This window comes from Nycticebus coucang, chromosome 22 (assembly GCF_027406575.1).
Source record: "Nycticebus coucang isolate mNycCou1 chromosome 22, mNycCou1.pri, whole genome shotgun sequence".
Lineage (NCBI taxonomy): Eukaryota > Metazoa > Chordata > Mammalia > Primates > Lorisidae > Nycticebus > Nycticebus coucang.
In genome coordinates this window covers 42195234-42212034 of record NC_069801.1, presented here as the reverse complement: position 1 = coordinate 42212034, position 16801 = coordinate 42195234, and the positions used below count along the sequence as shown (strand labels likewise).

At 43.2% G+C, this 16801-nt stretch overlaps 1 protein-coding gene across 13 annotated transcripts in view; it reads left to right on the top strand.

Moving 5' to 3' along the window:
• Nucleotides 1-16801, top strand: part of IPP (intracisternal A particle-promoted polypeptide) — a 189008-nt gene that overhangs the window by 28677 nt on the left and 143530 nt on the right. For 7 of the 13 annotated variants that reach the window (XM_053575287.1, XM_053575290.1, XM_053575289.1 and 4 more), the window contains 2 exons: nucleotides 1806-2026; nucleotides 6620-8965. In XM_053575287.1, coding sequence (XP_053431262.1) covers nucleotides 1806-2026; nucleotides 6620-6844 — 446 coding nt within the window. In that variant the 3' untranslated portion in view covers nucleotides 6845-8965. The other 6 variants (XM_053575294.1, XM_053575292.1, XM_053575299.1 and 3 more) reach the window with 5 other exon arrangements.

Here is a 16801-nt window from a genome sequence, read left to right as displayed (position 1 = left end):
ACAGAGTAAGACTCTGTGTCTCAAAAAAAAAAAAGTGTGACCAATTTGAAAAATGTTGCATATTAAAGTTATACATAGGTGGCGCCTGTAGCTCAGCTGGTAGGACGCCAGCCACATGCACCAGGGCTGCTAAATACAACAACAAAAAAATACCTAGACGTTGTGGTGGGTGCCTGTAGTTCGGAGACTGAGGCAAGAGAATTGCTTAAGCCCAAGAATTTGAGGTTGCTGTGAGCTGTGATGCTACAGCACTCTACTCAGGGCAACAAAGTGAGACTCTGTCTCAATAAAATAATAATAATAATAAATAAATTGATACACAAACATTATTTTAATTGTCTACTATACATTGAGACATAGGTGGTAAACTCTTTTTTATTTTATTTTATTTTTTTAAAGACAGAGTCTCACTTTGTTACCCTCGGTAGAGGGCTGTGGTGTCACAGCTCACAGCAACCTCCAGCTCTTGGGCTTAGGCGATTCTTCTGCCTCAGCCTCCCAAATAGCAGGGACTACAGGCGCCTACCATAATGCCCAGCTATTTTTTTGGTGCAGTTTGGCCGGGGCCAGGTTCAAACCCGCCACCCTAGGTATATGGGGCCAGCGCCCTACTCACTGAGCCACAGATGCCACCCATAAACTCTTAAATGGAAGCTGATTCTCTGTCCAGGATTGGAGAGTTAATTTATAAGCACATGTGGAATAGGAAGCAACCTGCCCATTGTTGTATGACAGCTTAGCCTGCTGTGTTTTCAGCTCAAGTTTCTTCTGCTTTGTGGTTACTGTCTCCAATTTGCACTAGCATTTGATTGTTCAAATTACATGATACAGACTATATTTTATTGTTTAATATTATAGTGTTTTTTAGACTCGGTGCCTGTAGCACAGTGGTTACGGCGCTAGCCACATAGATTGAGGCTGGCGGGTTCGAACCTGGCCTGGGCCAGCTAAACAACAATGACAACTGCAACAACAAAAAAAATAGCCAGGCATTATGGTGGGTGCCCGTAGTCCTGGGTAGTTGGGAGGCTGAGGGAAGAGAATCTCTTAAGCCCAAGAGTTTGACGTTCCTGTGAGCTGTGACGCCACAGCATTCTACCAAGGGTGACATAGTGAGACTCTGTCTCAAAAAAAAAAAAGAAAAAAATAGTATAGTGTTTTTTAGTTGTTTTATATTTATTATCTTCCTACCTAAAATCATAGTTAGAGAGGCATTTTGGAAATTATCTATTTCAAACACTTTAATTATTATTATTATTATTTTTTATGCTCATAGCAACCTCCAACTCCTGGGCTTAAACAATTCTCTTGCCTCAGCCTCCCAAGCAGCTGGGACTACAGGCACCCACTTTTTTTGGTTGTAGTTGTCATTGTTGTTTGCAGGCCCCAGCTGGATTCAAACCCACCAGCTGTGGTGTATGTGGCTGGCACCTTAGCGGCTTGAACTACAGGTGCCAAGCCCTGATTTTTTTGTTGTTGCTCTTTTCTTTTTCTTTTTTTTTTTTTTTTGTAGAGACAGAGTTTCACTTTATTGCCCTCCGTAGAGTGCCATGGCATCACACAGCTCACAGCAACCTCCAACTCCTGGGCTTAGGCGATTCTCCTGCCTCAGCCTCTCGAGTAGCTGGGACTACAGGTGCCCGCCACAACGCCTGGGTATTTTTTTTGTTGCAGTTTGGCTGGGGTGGGTTTGAACCTGCCACCCTCGGTATATGGGGCCAGCACCCTACTCACTGAGCCACAGGTGCTGCCCTCATTTGTATCTTACTTTCTATAGAATCTGAACAAAAATATTCCATTTGCAGGTTTAATTTATGTCATTGGGGGCATCAGCAATGAAGGAGTAGAGCTTCGTTCTTTTGAAGTTTATGATCCACTTTCTAAGCGATGGTCTCCACTTCCTCCCATGGGAACCAGAAGAGCCTATCTTGGGGTGGCTGCACTCAATGACTGCATCTATTCTATTGGAGGGTGGAATGAGACACAAGATGCTCTTCATACTGTAGAAAAATATTCCTTTGAAGAGGTAGGTTGGGTGATTTCAAATGTATAGTATCCTAGCATTCTTTTAATGTCTGTAAGATCTACACTGATGTACTTTTTTTCTTTTCTTTTTTTTTTTTTTGATGTACTCTTTTTCAATCATGATATTGATCATTTGTGCAGCTCTTTCAAAGAACCAACTTCTGGTGCCGTTTTTTTTTTTCCTATTGATTGTCCATTTCTGTTTTGTAGATTTCTCTTATTTTTTTCCCTTTTCTAATTTGTTTTGGATTCAATTTGCTCTTTGTGTTTTTTTTTTTTTTGAAACACAGTGTCATTATGTCACCCTCGGGAGAGTGCTGTGGCATCACAGCTCACAGCTACTTTAAACTCTTTGGCTTACGTGATTCTCTTGCCTTAGCCTCCCAAGTAGATGGTACTACAAGCACCCACCACAACACCTGGCTGTTTTTTGGTTGCAGTTGTCATTGTTGTTTAGCTGGCCTGGGCTGGGTTCGAACCCGTTAGCCTTAGTGCATGTGGCCTGCACTGTAACCACTGTGCTATGGGCACCAAGCCTTTTTCTAGATTCTTAAAGTAGAAGCTTAGATGACTGATTTTAGACCTTTCTTTTTCTATAATATAAACTATAAATTTTCTTGATGCTTTTTTTTTTTTTTTTTTTTTTGTGGTTTTTGGCCGGGGCTAGGTTTGAACCTGCCACCTCCGGCATATGGGACCGGCACCCTACTCCTTGAGCCACAGGCACCACCCCTAAATTTTCTTCAAGTACTACTTCTACTGCATCGCACACATTTTGTTATGTTGTTGCATTAGCATTTATCCTGAAATATTTTCTAATTTCTCTGGTAATTTTTTTTTCTTCTTTGAGACAGAGGCTTATTTGGTCACCCTCAGTAGAGTGCCTTGGCATTTTAGTTCATAGCGACCTCAAACTCTAGGGCACAAGCGATTTTCTTGCCTCACCCTCTCAAGTAGCTTGCACTACAGGCACCCACCACAATGTCCAGCCATTTTTTAGAGACAGGGTCTGCTTGTGCTTGGGCTGGTCTCAAACTTGTGAGCTCAGGCAGTCTACCCACCGTGGCCTCCCAAGTGCTGGGATTACAGGCGTGAGCCATGGAGCCCAGCCTATCTCTGGTAATTTTTTCTTGGACCAATCGGTTGTTAGAAGTATATTACTTAATTTAAAAATATGTAGGTGAGGATTGGTGCCTGTGGCTCAAGCGGCCAAGGCACCAGCCACATACACCTGAGCTGGTAGGTTCGAATCCAGCCTGGGCCCACCAAACAACAATGACAGCTGCAACCAAAAAAAATAAACGGGCAATGTGGCGGGTACCTATGGTCCCAGCTACCTGGGAGGCTGAGGCAAGAGAATCGCTTAAGCCCAGGAGTTGGAGGTTGCTGTGAGCTGTGATGCCACAGCACTCTACCCAGGGCGACAGCTTGAGGCTCTGTCTCAAAAAAAAAATATATATATATATGTAGGTGGCACCCATAGCACAGTGGGTAGGGTAACGGCCACATATACTCAGCCTGGCGTGTTAGAACCCGGCCCAGGACTGCTAAAACAACAATGACAACTACAACCAAAATATAGACAGGCACTGTGGCAGGCGCCTATAGTCCCAGCTACTTAGAAGGCTAAGGCAAGAGAATTGCTTAAGCCCTAGAGTTTGAGGTTGCTATGAGCTGTGACGCCACAGCACTCTACCTAGGTCAATATAATGAGACTCTGTCTCAAATAAATAAATAAATAAAAATATGTGTCGATTTTTCTCAGGTTTTATTGATTTATAATTTAATTGTTATGATCAGAGAACATATTTTGTATTGTTTCTGTCTTGTTAAATCTTTCACATGCATCTAAAAAGATTGTCTTATTTTGTTGTTGTTGTGTACAGTGTTGTAAAGTGCATTAGGTCACGTTGGTATTTAGTGTTTTTTTTTATAATTTTTTTAGACAGTTTCACTGTGTCACCCCGGGTAGAGTGCTGTGGTGTCACAGCTCACAATAACCTCAAACTCTTGGACTCAAGAGATTCTCTTGCCTCAGTCTCCCAAGTAACTGGAACTACAGATGCCTGCCACAACACCCCGGCTATTTTTTTTTTTTCTTTGCAGTTTTTGGCCGGGGCTGGTTTTGAACCCGCCACCTCCATCATATGGGGCCAGTGCCCTACTCCTTTGAGCCACAGGCGCCGCCCTCGCCCAGCTATTTTGTTTTTTTTTTTTGGTCATGGTTGTCATTGTTGTTTGGCAGGCCTGGGCTGTATTTGAACCTGCTAGCTCCAGTGCATGTGGCTGGTGCCCTAGCTGCTGAGCTACAGGTGCTGAGCCAGTTTTTAGTGTTATTAAAGTCTTCTCTAACCTGTCTGACTTGCCCAATTTTTCTGTCAGTTTCTAAAAAGGGAGTGTTTATCCCTCTGTAATTATGGATTTGTCTCTTTCTCCTTTCATTTTAGTCAGGTTTTGCTTAATAGATTCTGAAGCTTTGTTATTAGGTGTGTACACATTCAGATTTTTATGTCTTCTAGATCAATTGATGCTTTTTCAGTCATGGTTTTCTTTATCTCTGGTAATTTTTTGGGGGGGTAATATTCTTTGTATTTTCTTTTTTGGGGGAGGGGACAGAATCTCACTATGTCGCCCTCGGTAGGGTGCGTGGCATCACAGCTCACAGCAACCTCAAACTCTTGGGCTTAAGCGATTCTCTTGCCTCAGTTTCCCCAGTAGCTGGGACTATAGGTGCCCACCATAACACCTGGGGTGTTTTTTTTTTTTTTGAGACAGAGTCTCACTTTGTCACCCTAGGTAATTGTGCCGTGGTGTCACAGCTCACAGCAACCTCAAACTCTCAGGCACAAGCGATTCTCTTGCCTCAGCTTCCCAAGCCCTAAAAAAATAATCTTTTTTTTTTTTTTTTTTTTTTTGTAGAGACAGAGTCTCACTTTATGGCCCTCGGCAGAGGCCGTGGCCTCACACAGCTCACAGCAACTTCCAACTCCTGGGCTTAAGCGATTCTCTTGCCTCAGCCTCCCGAGTAGCTGGGACTACAGGCGCCCGCCACAACGCACGGCTATTCCTTGGTTGCAGTTTGGCCGGGGCCGGGTTTGAATTCGCCACCCTCGGTATATGGGGCCGGCGCCTTACTGACTGAGCCACAGGCGCCGCCCTAAAAAAATAATCTTTAAAGTGAAAAAAATCGTTGTTCTCAGGCTATACAAAAATAGGCTATAGCCAGGCACCATGGCTCAGGCCTGTAATCCTAGCACTCTGGGAGGCTGAACTGGGTGGATCGCCTGAGCTCACAAGTTGGAGACTGGCCTGAGCTAAAGCGAGACCCCTGTCTCTAAAAATAGCCAGTGATTGTGGTGGGCACCTGTAGTCCCAGGTACTCAGGAGGTAGAGGCAAGAGGATCACATGAGCCTAAGAGTTTGAGGTTGCTGTGAACTATATGCCACGGCATTCTAGGGTGACAAAGTGAGACTCTATTTAAAAAAAAAAAAAAAGGAATGTTATGGAAGTACAGTGATAGTGGAGGCATAAATATGGGGGACCTTAAAGGATGTGGTGTACTGTAGAAAACCGGCAGTACTTTGGGAAGAAATTAAAATGGCAGGTGCAGCAATACAGGTAGACACTTTGGTCAACATTTCTCAAGCAGTATTTGCCATTATCATAAAGGTTTTTGTTTTTTTTTGTTGTTGTTTGTTTGTTTTTGAGACAGAGTCTCACTATGTTGCCCTTGGTAGAGTGCTGTGGCATCACAGCTCACAGCAACCTCAAACTCTTGGGCTTAAGCAATGCTCTTGCTTTAGTCTCCCAAGTAGGTGGGACTATAGGTACCCAAGGCTATTTTTTTGTTGCAGTTGTCATTGTTGTTTAGCTGGTCCAGACCAGGTTGGAACCTGTCTGCTCTGGTTTATATGGCTGGCACCCTTCCCACTGAGCTACAGGCACACCCCTATCATAAAGGTTTTTTTTTTTTTTTTTTTTGGCCGGGGCTGGGTTTGAACCCGCCACCTCCGGCATATGGGACCGGCGCCCTACCCGCTGAGCCACAGGAGCCGCCCATATCATAAAGGTTTTTAAAAGCTCTTTGATATATAAGCTTTCTTCTTGGAGTATTATGGTTCTTTTGTTTTATTTTTTGAGTATATCACCTATGTGTATTCTATAGAAGTAATTTATTTATTTTATTTATTTATTTATTTTTTATTTTTATTTTTTGGCCGGGACTGTGTTTGAACTCGCCACCTCTGGCATATGGGACCAGCGCCCTACTCCTTGAGCCACAGGCGCCACCCCTTATTTATTTTTTTATATAGAAGTAATTTCTTGGAATATTGGCCTATTTATGATTTCTGGATCATCTCCTGATCATGTGTTATAATCAAACATGTTTTTGATTACTTTCATCTAAATTTACTTTGTTCATTTAAAGTTCATTTAAAAACTTTTCTATACTTATCAGATATATACTTATCTGACTAGATTGTGAGTTTTAGATACGTAAGAAGAACTGGAATATCTGATTTCTCAGCAGTTTTTTCTAGTATGATTTTATAACACTGCTAACATATTTATTTATTTTTTTTTCTTAACCAGGAAAAGTGGGTTGAAGTTGCCTCAATGAAAGTGCCAAGAGCAGGCATGTGTGTTGTGGCAGTCAATGGTCTTCTGTATGTTTCTGGAGGTCGATCTTCCAGCCATGATTTCTTGGCCCCAAGTACATTGGACTCAGTTGAAGTTTATAACCCTCATTCAGATACATGGACAGAAATCGGTAACATGATAACCAGTCGTTGTGAAGGGGGTGTTGCTGTATTATAAAATATAAAGAACGAGAGCACAAGGACCATTTTGAAAATGTAAGATCTGACCTTTTACAAAGCAACATATTTGGTGATAGTACCTTCTGATTCTATTGTGTTTTCCATGTGTTTGACAGATAAATGACTAAAGAGTAATTTTTCTAAAAATTCAGTTTGAGAAGGGATATGGAATATATCCTAAATTTTTTTTTTTTTTTTTTGTGGAGACAGAGTCTCACTGTACCACCCTCGGGTAGAGTGCCGTGGCGTCACACAGCTCACAGCAATCTCCAACTCCTGGGCTTAGGCGATTCTCCTGCCTCAGCCTCCCAAGTAGCTGGGACTACAGGCGCCCACCACAACGCCCGGCTATTTTTTTGTTGCAGTTTGGCCGGGGCTGGGTTTGAACCCGCCAACCTCAGCATACAGGGCCGGCGCCCTGCTCACTGAGCCACAGGCACCGCCCAATTTTTTTTTTTTTTTTTTTTTTGAGACAATCCCACTATGTTGCCTTCAGTAGGGTGCTGTGGCTTCACAGCTCACAGCAACCTCAGACTCTTGGGCTTAAGCGAGTAAGTAGCTGGGACTACAGGCACCCGCCACAATGCCTGGCTATTTTTTTGTTGCAGTTGTCGTCGTTTAGCAGGCCCAGGCTGGGTTTGAATCCACCATCCTGGGTGTATGGCTGGCACTGTAACCCCTGTGCTACGGGCGCTGAGCCATGAAATATATCCTAAATTAATAAAGAGCTCACATAAGGTGATCACATTTATGAACAGTGGAAATGCTGCTTATGCTCTAGAATTGTGCAGTTTAAGCATAGAGTCTTTTTTTTTTTTTTGAGAAAGCGTCTCAAGCTGTCACCCTGGGTAGTTTCATGGCGTCTCAGCTCACAGCAACCTCAAACTCTTGGGCTTAAGGGATTCTCTTGCCTTAGCCTCCCAAGTAGCTGGGACTACAGGCATTTGCCACAGTGCCCAGCTATTTTTTGTTGTTGTGCTGTTGTCGTTATTTGGTGGGCCTGGGCTAGATTCGAACCTGCCAGCTCCAGTTTATGTGGTTGGTGCCCTAGCTGCTTGAGCTACAGGCACCGAACCAGCATAGAGTCTTATTTGTAAAAATTATTTGCTAAAAGCTTCTTTTTTTTTTTTCTTTTTTAGACAGAGTCTCACTATGTCACCCTCAGTAGAGTGTCATGGTGTCACAGCTCACAGCAATCTCAAACTCTTGAGCTTAAGCAATTCTCTTGCCTCAGCCTCCCAAGTAGCTAGTACTACAGGCGTCAGGCTATTTCTTTTTTGTTGCAGTTATCATTGTTGTTTTAGCTGGCCTTGTCCAGGTTCAAACCCACCAGCCTCAGTGTATGTGTCTGGTGCCATAACCACTGTGCTATAGGTGTGGAGCCTTGGTAGAAGTTTCTTGAAAAATAGCCTCTAGGGGCGGCGCCTGTGGCTCAGTCGGTAAGGCGCCGGCCCCATATACCGAGGGTGGCAGGTTCAAACCCAGCCCCGGCTGAACTGTAACCAAAAAAAAAAAAAAAAGAAAGAAAAATAGCCTCTATTTCAGCAGCTCTCCAGTGCAAGTTGTAACATGACTTTTATGTGGTGTAAGAATAATATCAATGACATAGTTTAAAGATCTCTGTACATTCATGATTCAATCTAGAGTATACTTCTCTGTGGCCATAGTTTGACCTACACAGAAATGCCAATGAAACAACTTCCTACTTTTATTTGGTGCCAGGAGTTTGCCTCAGACTTTTTATTGGCAGCAGATATACTAGGAGGCAGTGTATTGGAAGTATTTATATAGCTAGATAATGTTTGCTTGTTGATAATACCCTAAGAAAACTTTTGCTTGCATATATATATTTTGTTTGTTTGTTTGTTTGTTTATTTGTTTTTTCAGTTTCTGGCCAGGGCTGGGTTTTGAACCCGCCACCTCCGGCATATGGGGCCGGCACCCTACTCCTTTGAGCCATAGGCCCCACCGTGTTTTTTGTTTTAATCCTAAGAATGCAAGTAAGGAATTAATAGGAAGTCCTTAGTGATAGTCCTTGATTATAATAGGATATCATAATAGGTGATAGAGCCCAGCAGGCAGCATGAATCTGGAAATTTCTTATTTTCTTTTTTTTTTTTTTTTGTAGAGACAGAGTCTCACATACCGCCCTCAGGTAGAGTGCCGTGGCATCACACAGCTCACAGCAACCTCTAACTCTTGAGCTTACGCGATTCTCTTGCTTCAGCCTCCCAAGCAGCTGGGACTACAGGCGCCTGCCACAACGCCCGGCTATTTTTTTTTTTTTTGTTGCAATTTGGCCGGGGCTGGGTTTGAACCCGCCACCCTCGGCATATGGGGCCGGCGCCCTACTCACTGAGCCACAGGCGCCGCCCGAAATTTCTTATTTTCTAGATAGTCACCAAAAGTATGTGTTTGGCTTGAGGAAAAGGGAATTTTATTAGATTATCCAGCTTTGTGAAATTTACTTATATCATACTATAAAGCTACTTCCTGGCTTGGGGAAGCCTGAATTCCAGGTACCTATTAAAATGTTTATGCATAACTGACTCAGAAGTATAATTTGTAAGGCCCTCTTTATCCAAAACTACTTCAAAACTTCTCATTTTTTCCCTGACAAGCATGCTAAAGAATTGTTCTTTGTTCAGTTTTGAAAGGAAGATTCATCATGTGTATGATTGGTACTTTTATTTTTATATATTTTTTGTTGTTGTTGCAGTTTGGCCGGGGCTGGATTTGAACCCACCACCCTCGGTATATGGGGCCAGTGCCCTACTCACTGAGCCACAGGTGCTGCTCTGATTGGTACTTTTAAATTATTTCTACTAGCCTATTGTTAGAGCCATGTATTAAAATTCTTATATATAGGCCGGGCATGGTGGCTCATGCCTGTAGTCCCAGTGCTGTGGGAGGCCGAGGCAGGTGGATTGCCTGAGCTCAGAGGTTTGAGACCTGTATGAACAGCAGTGAGCAGGAGTAAGACCCCGTCTCTACTAACATCAAAAACAGCGGGACAGAGTATCGCCAGAGGAAGAAGAAAATGAACAACAAAAAAGAGTACTTCAAATGAAGAAGAATGAATAAGGAAGCTGAAATTAAAAATAAAAAAAAAACTTAAAAAAATATTCATATATATATATACATATATATATACTTTTTTTTTTTTTTTGAGACAAAGTCTTACTTCATTGCCCTTGGTAGAGTGCCATTTGTCATACCTCATGGCAACCTCAAACTCTTGGACGCTTATCTCAGCCTCCCAATTAGCTGAGATCACAGGTGCCCACCACCATGCCCGGGTATTTTTAGAAATGAGATTTCACGGCTTGGCTCCTGTAGCTCTAGCAGCTAGGGCCCCAGCCACATACACCAAAGGTGGAGGTTTAAGCCCAGGCTGGGCCTGCCAAACAACAATGATGACTACAACCAAAAAAAAAAAGCTGGGCGTTGTGGTGGGTGCCTGTAGTCCCAGCTACTCGGGGGCTGAGACAAGAGAATCCCTTAAGCCCAGGAGTTGAAGGTTACTGTGAGTTATGATGCCACAGCACTCTACTGAAGGCAATAAAGTAAGACTCTGTCTCAAAAAAAAGGAAATGGGGTTTCACTCTTGCTCAGGCTGGACTCCTGAGCGCAAGCATTCCACCTGCCTTGCTCTTTTTTTTTTTTTTTTTTTTTGGCCAGGGCTGGGTTTGAACCCGCCACCTCCGGCATATGGGACCGGCGCCCTACTCACTGAGCCACAGGCGCCGCCCCTGCCTTGCTCTTCTAATAGTGTTAGGATTATAGGCGTGAGCTGTGGTGCCTGGCTGGGTCTTGCATATATTAAGTTTTAACTAGTTGACTTAAGGTATATATATATTTATTTATTTATTTTGAGACAGTTTCACTCTGTTTCCCCAGGCTACAGTGCTGTGGCATCACCCTAGCTCACAGCAACCTCAAGCTCCCGAATTTAAGTGATCCTCTGCCTTAGCCTCCCAGGTAGCTGGGACTACAGGTGCCCACTGCCATGTCCGGCTAATTTTTCTATTTTTAGTAGAGACAAGGTCTTGGTCTTGCTCTTGCTTGGCGTGGTCTTGAACTCCTGAGCTCAACCAATGCTACTGCTTTGGCCTCCCAAAGTGCTAGTAAAACAGGTATGAGCCACTAGGCCTTTTCAGTATATTATTATAAGTAACCGAAACTTATTTACATAGAAAACCTTTGGTCGCATTAATGACTTAGATAGCATTTATATCCAAAATATTTGGTTTGCTCACAGGAAACTTTTTTTTTCCTAACTTAATTAAACATGTGTATTAGGAAAGGCTTGTGTAGTGCAGACAGAAAGCTCCGTGTTCCCTTCTCTGGGGTCATCTGAAGGGTCATAGATGCCTGGTAGAGATATCCAAGATACAGAAGAATTAAGTATACAGATAATTTGTAGACTAAGGTCTAAGCATTTCTTTTTTTTTTTTTTTTTTTTTCGTAGAGACAGAGTCTCACTTTATGGCCCTCGGTAGAGTGCCGTGGCCTCACACAGCTCACAGCAACCTCCAACTCCTGGGCTTAAGCGATTCTCTTGGCTCAGCCTCCCGAGTAGCTGGGACTACAGGCGCCCGCCACAACGCCCGGCTATTTTTTTTTGGTTTGCAGTTTGGCCAGGGCCGGGTTTGAACCCGCCACCCTCGGTATATGGGGCCAGTGCCTTACTGACTGAGCCACAGGCGCCGCCCAGGTCTAAGCATTTCTAGTTATAGAGAATCTGTTTTCTGTTTCAAAACAGATTTTCTTTTCTTTTCTTTTTTTTTTTGAGACAGCACAAGCTATCGCCCTGGGTAGAGTGCCTTGGCATCACAGCTCACAGCAACCTTCAACTTCTGGGCTCAAGCAATTCTCCTGCTTCTGCCTCCCAAGTAGCTGGGACCACAGGCACTGGCCACAATGCCTGGCTATTTTTTTGGTTGCAGCCATCATTGTTGTTTGGTGGGCCCAGGCTGGATTCGAACCTGCCAGCTCAGGTGTATGTGGCTGGCACCTTAGCCGCGTGAGCCACAGGTGCTGAGCCTCAAAACAGATTTTCAATCCCTGAAAATAGGCAACTATAAATATGCTTATTATTTTCTTGGTAATGACATTGTTTTTTTTAAAAGACTGTACTAATAAAGTATCTAGCTTTTTTCTTTCCTTATTAGTTTACTAGTGACATTCCTGGGTTACCAAACTAGTAGCATTGCACAAATTTTTAAGTTTGTTTCAACTTCAGAGATTTGCATATTTAGTTTTTCATATAATTCTGTTTTTTGAGCAGCTATTAAAGAGATCTTCCTTCAAAATTTTTTTTTTTTTTTTTTTGTAGAGACAGAGTCTCACTTTATGGCCCTCGGTAGAGTGCCATGGCATCACACAGCTCACAGCAACCTCCAACTCCTAGGCTTAAGCGATTCTCTTGCCTCAGCCTCCCGAGTAGCTGGGACTACAGGCGCCCGCCACAACGCCCAGCTGTTTTTTGGTTGCAGTTCAGCCGGGGCCGGGTTTGAACCCGCCACCCTCGGTATATGGGGCCGGCGCCCTACCGACTGAGCCACAGGCGCCACCCCTTCCTTCAAAATTTTTTCTAAATATCCTGCACAATGTACTTAACTGAGTGTATTTAAGAATCATTTTTCTTAAAGCATGTAGTATAATTTATCTGCAAAATAGCAGATAATTTTTCTTTTTAGTAAAATTAAGTAATCATCTAAAAATCGGGTTTATTTCTATTTTGGAAGATAGTACATTTAATTCAGATTAGGGGTAAATTTTAAGTTTGTATAGTATTCATGCAATTTAGAAGCAAATAAGTAACTTTCCTTATCAATCTGAGTAGAATCTGAGAAGATCTGGAGAGTAGGAGGTTTCTTTCCTTCTATACCAGCCTATGGACAACTCTGTATATATTAATAAAGAGAGATACTAGCTGGGCATGATGGCACACATCTGCTACCCAGTTACTCAGAAAGCTGAGGCAGAATTGCTTGAGGATAAGAGTTTGAAGCTGTGGGCCGTGCCTGTGTCTCAGTGAGTAGGGCGCTGACCCCATATACTGAGGGCGGAGGGTTCAAACCTGGCCCCGGCCAAAGTGCAACAACAACAAAAAATAGCCGGGCATTGTGGCAGGCACCTGTAGTCCCAGCTACTTGGGAGGCTGAGGCAAGAGAATCACCTAAGCCCAACAGCTGGAGGTTGCTGTGAGCTGTGATGCGACGGCACTTTACCAAAGGCGACAAAGTGAGACTCTCTTAGATTTATAAAAAAAAAAAAAGTTTGAAGCCAGCATGTGTAACACCCTTTCTTCCTCCCTCCCTTCCTTCCTTTTTGACAGTATCACCTTGTTGCTAGGGCTAGTTGCAGTGGTGTCATCATAGTTTACTCCAACCACAAACTCCCGGGCTCAGGCGATCTTCCTGCCTCAGCATCCCAAGCAACTGAATAAGGAGGATCTAGCTGCCTGTCACTGTCAGCCAATATGCGGGGACAGAGATAGTTCCACCAAACTTCATTTGTCAGAAGGCCAGAGATTCTAGAGAACAGTGAGAGTAGATATTCCAAGACTGTTCTGTTCTTCCATTTCTAGAATCATAGTTTTATACATAAAGGTTCAAGGCAAAGACCTCGTTAACTTTTATTTTAAATAATAATCAGTGCATATCAGTGACAATGTATTACAACTTTTCCATTTCAAACATCAGTTTCCTAAATTAACGTTTCTGAACTATTCAAGATGGGTACCTTTAGGGTGGGAGCTAAATTTACAACGGAGGTAAAGATTGCATAGGATCTAAAATAACCAGGCCAGCTGTTTCTTGTTTGCCTAGCCTGACAGACTCTATCTTATTTTCACCACATGTGCTTTCATACATGTGTACACCACCACACCCAGCTAATTTTTTTTTTCTATTTTTAGTCTAGAGAGGGCGGTCTGGTTCTTTCTCAGGCTAGTTTCAAACTCCTGACTTCAAGTGATCCTTCCACCTTGAAGGAACTAATTCCCTAAAAGAAGAAAAAGAAAGATTCTGTAGTTGTTTCAGCCATGGACTTTATTTTTTATTTATTTATTTTTTTTGTAGAGACAGAGTCTCACTTTATGGCCCTCTGTACAGAGTGTGGTGGCCTCACACAGCTCACAGCAACCTCCAACTCCTGGGCTTAAGCGATTCTCTTGCCTCAGCCTCCCGACCAGCTGGGACTACAGGTGCCCGCCACAACGCCCGGCTATTTTTTGGTTGCGGTTTGGCCAGGGCCGGGTTTGAACCCGCCACCCTCGGTATATGGGGCCGGCGCCTTACCGACTGAGCCACAGGCGCCGCCCTCAGCCATGGACTTTAATTGGTAAACTTCTAATTACCATAATAAGGTCTCACTCTATGTTGTTTTATTAGTTGAGTAGTGCTGCTAACAAAATACCACACAAATAAGTTTATTGTTTCTGAGAGGTTCTGGCATAGAACCGGGGTGAGGGGTTTGCAAGAAAGGAGGCAGTCCAGGGACAAGGAAAGACTTTACTTCCATACAGTTGCAAAACTTTTCTTAGCCTTATCAGTATAGTTGAAACGGGAAAGTGAGCAGGAGTACCACCCCGGGGTAGCCCAGGGCTCTTGTCTAGAGCAGTCTGGATTTTGGGCGTATCCTTAGGGTCAGGGATATGGGTAGGGTGTTTACAGGAACGCTGGCTTTTAGGCACTCCAGGAATCTGGGGAAGGGATTATTGGTTTTTGATGTGATTTTCTAAAATGGCTGCACTCTTGCAAAGGTTATGAGAATTTCTTTCCCTCAGTCTCATAGTTTGAGAGTAAAATAAAATTCAGATGTTGGCAGGGTGAATTCCTTCTAAGGGCTGTGAAGGAAAGATCTGTTTCATGCTTCACTCCTTAGCTTTGTAGATGGCCATCTTCATGTTCCCATGACATCCCTATATGATGTCTGTCTTCAAATATTTTCTTTTTATAAGATCACAAATTATACTGGATTGGAGCCCACCCTGTCACCTCTTACTAACCTTATTACCTCTGTAAAGGCCCTGTCTCCAAATCAGGTTACTCTGAAGTACTTAGGATCAGGACTTCAACACACAATTCAAATCCAGAAGAGGTGTTTAAGGTAAGCAAGTTACTACTGTAGACTCATAACATTTCCTAACAGTGAAAATTACTAGAATAGAAACCATTTTATAGAATTTACTTGAGAAATTTGAATTAACTAATTTTTTAACATATTATACAAAGGTAACACATTCCAAGTGATTTGACATTCTTAATATCATTTTAAATGTTTCTGCTTTTTTGCGGGACTAGGAATTTGAAACTGGGTTTTCCAATTAAAATCCAAGGTGTTGGTTTTGCTTTATTTTTTTGTAGAGACAGTCTCACTTTATGGCCCTCGGTAGAGTGCCGTGGCATCACACAGCTCATAGCAACCTCCAACTCCTGGGCTTAAGCGATTCTCTTGCCTCAGCTTCCCGAGTAGCTGGGACTACAGGCGCCCGCCACAACACCCAGCTATTTTTTGGTTGCAGTTCAGCCGGGGCCAGGTTTGAACCCGCCACCCTCGGTATATGGGGCCGGCACCTTACTCACTGAGCCACAGGCGCCACCCAGTTTTGCTTTATTAAAAAAGCTTCTGTAGGGTGGCGCCTGTAGCTCAAGGAGTAGTGCGCCAGCCCCATATACCGGAGGTGGTAGGTTCAAACCTGGCCCCGGCCAAAAACTGCAAAAAAAAAAAAGCTTCTGTAGATAGGCCTGCTCATTAGAATATCAAGATAGCTTCAGCTCGACTTTTTCTTTTTAATTTATATGTACTAGTGGCTTTTTTATTTCAAATAGATTTGACTAGCTGGTATTATGTTTGTTGATAAGTTAAGTCACATCCTATACCAAGGCAGACATCCTGACTAGAAACTGGAAAACATGGTGGCACCCACAGCTCAGTGAGTAGGGCCACATACACCAAGGCTGGCAGGTTCGAACATGGCCCAGTCCAGCTAAAACAATGACAATTGCAACAACAAAAAAAATAGCCAGGTGCCTGTAGTCCCAGCTACTTGGGAGGCTGAGGCAAGAGCATTGCTTAAGCCCAAGAGTTGAGGTTGCTGTGAGCTGTGATGCCACAGCCCTCTGACCAGGGAGACAGCTTCTGTCTCAAAAAAAAAAAAAAAAGACTGGAAAAATGTGTCCAGCTTTTCTTTGAACATGGCTTTCACTAATGACACTGCTCCCTGTTGCCTTTAGAGCCATCAATCTTTTCAGCTCATAATACCTGGATTATACCAGGTAAAATAAGCTTGGGCATACATTTCCCAGGGGTACCTGCTGTGAAAACTCCATACTAGAACCACCTTTTATTTTCCATATTCATGGATATGAGGTTTTCCTTTTTTTTTTTGGAGACAGTCTCATTTTGTTGCCCTTGGTAGAGTGCCATGGCATCATAGCTCATAGCAACCTCCAAATCTTGGGCTCAACGATTTTCTTGCCTCAGCTTCCCAAGTAGCTCGGACTACAGATACCCATCACAATGCCCATCTATTTTTACAGATGAGGTCTCGCTCTGGCTCAGGCTGATCTCAAACCTGTGAGCTTGGGCAATCCATTTGCCTTGGCCTCCCAGAGTGCTAGGATTACAGACGTGAGCCACCACGCCCAACCGAGGTTTTCCTCTTGAAATGGGGGAATGTATGTCTTATTTTTAATAATCTTAAGACTCTAACAAAGGGCATTTTCATCTTTATTTTATATTTTTCAAGACAATTAAAACATTGAAATGTTTAAGTGACTATAATTCATAAATTGAATGAAAAGTAACTTAATATAAGATGAAAAGCACTTGGGTGGTGCTTGTGGCTCAAAGGAGTAGGGCACCAGCCCCATATGCCAGAGATGGCGGGTTCAAACCCAGCCCTGGCCAAAAACTGCCAAAAAAAAAGATGAAAAGCACTTGT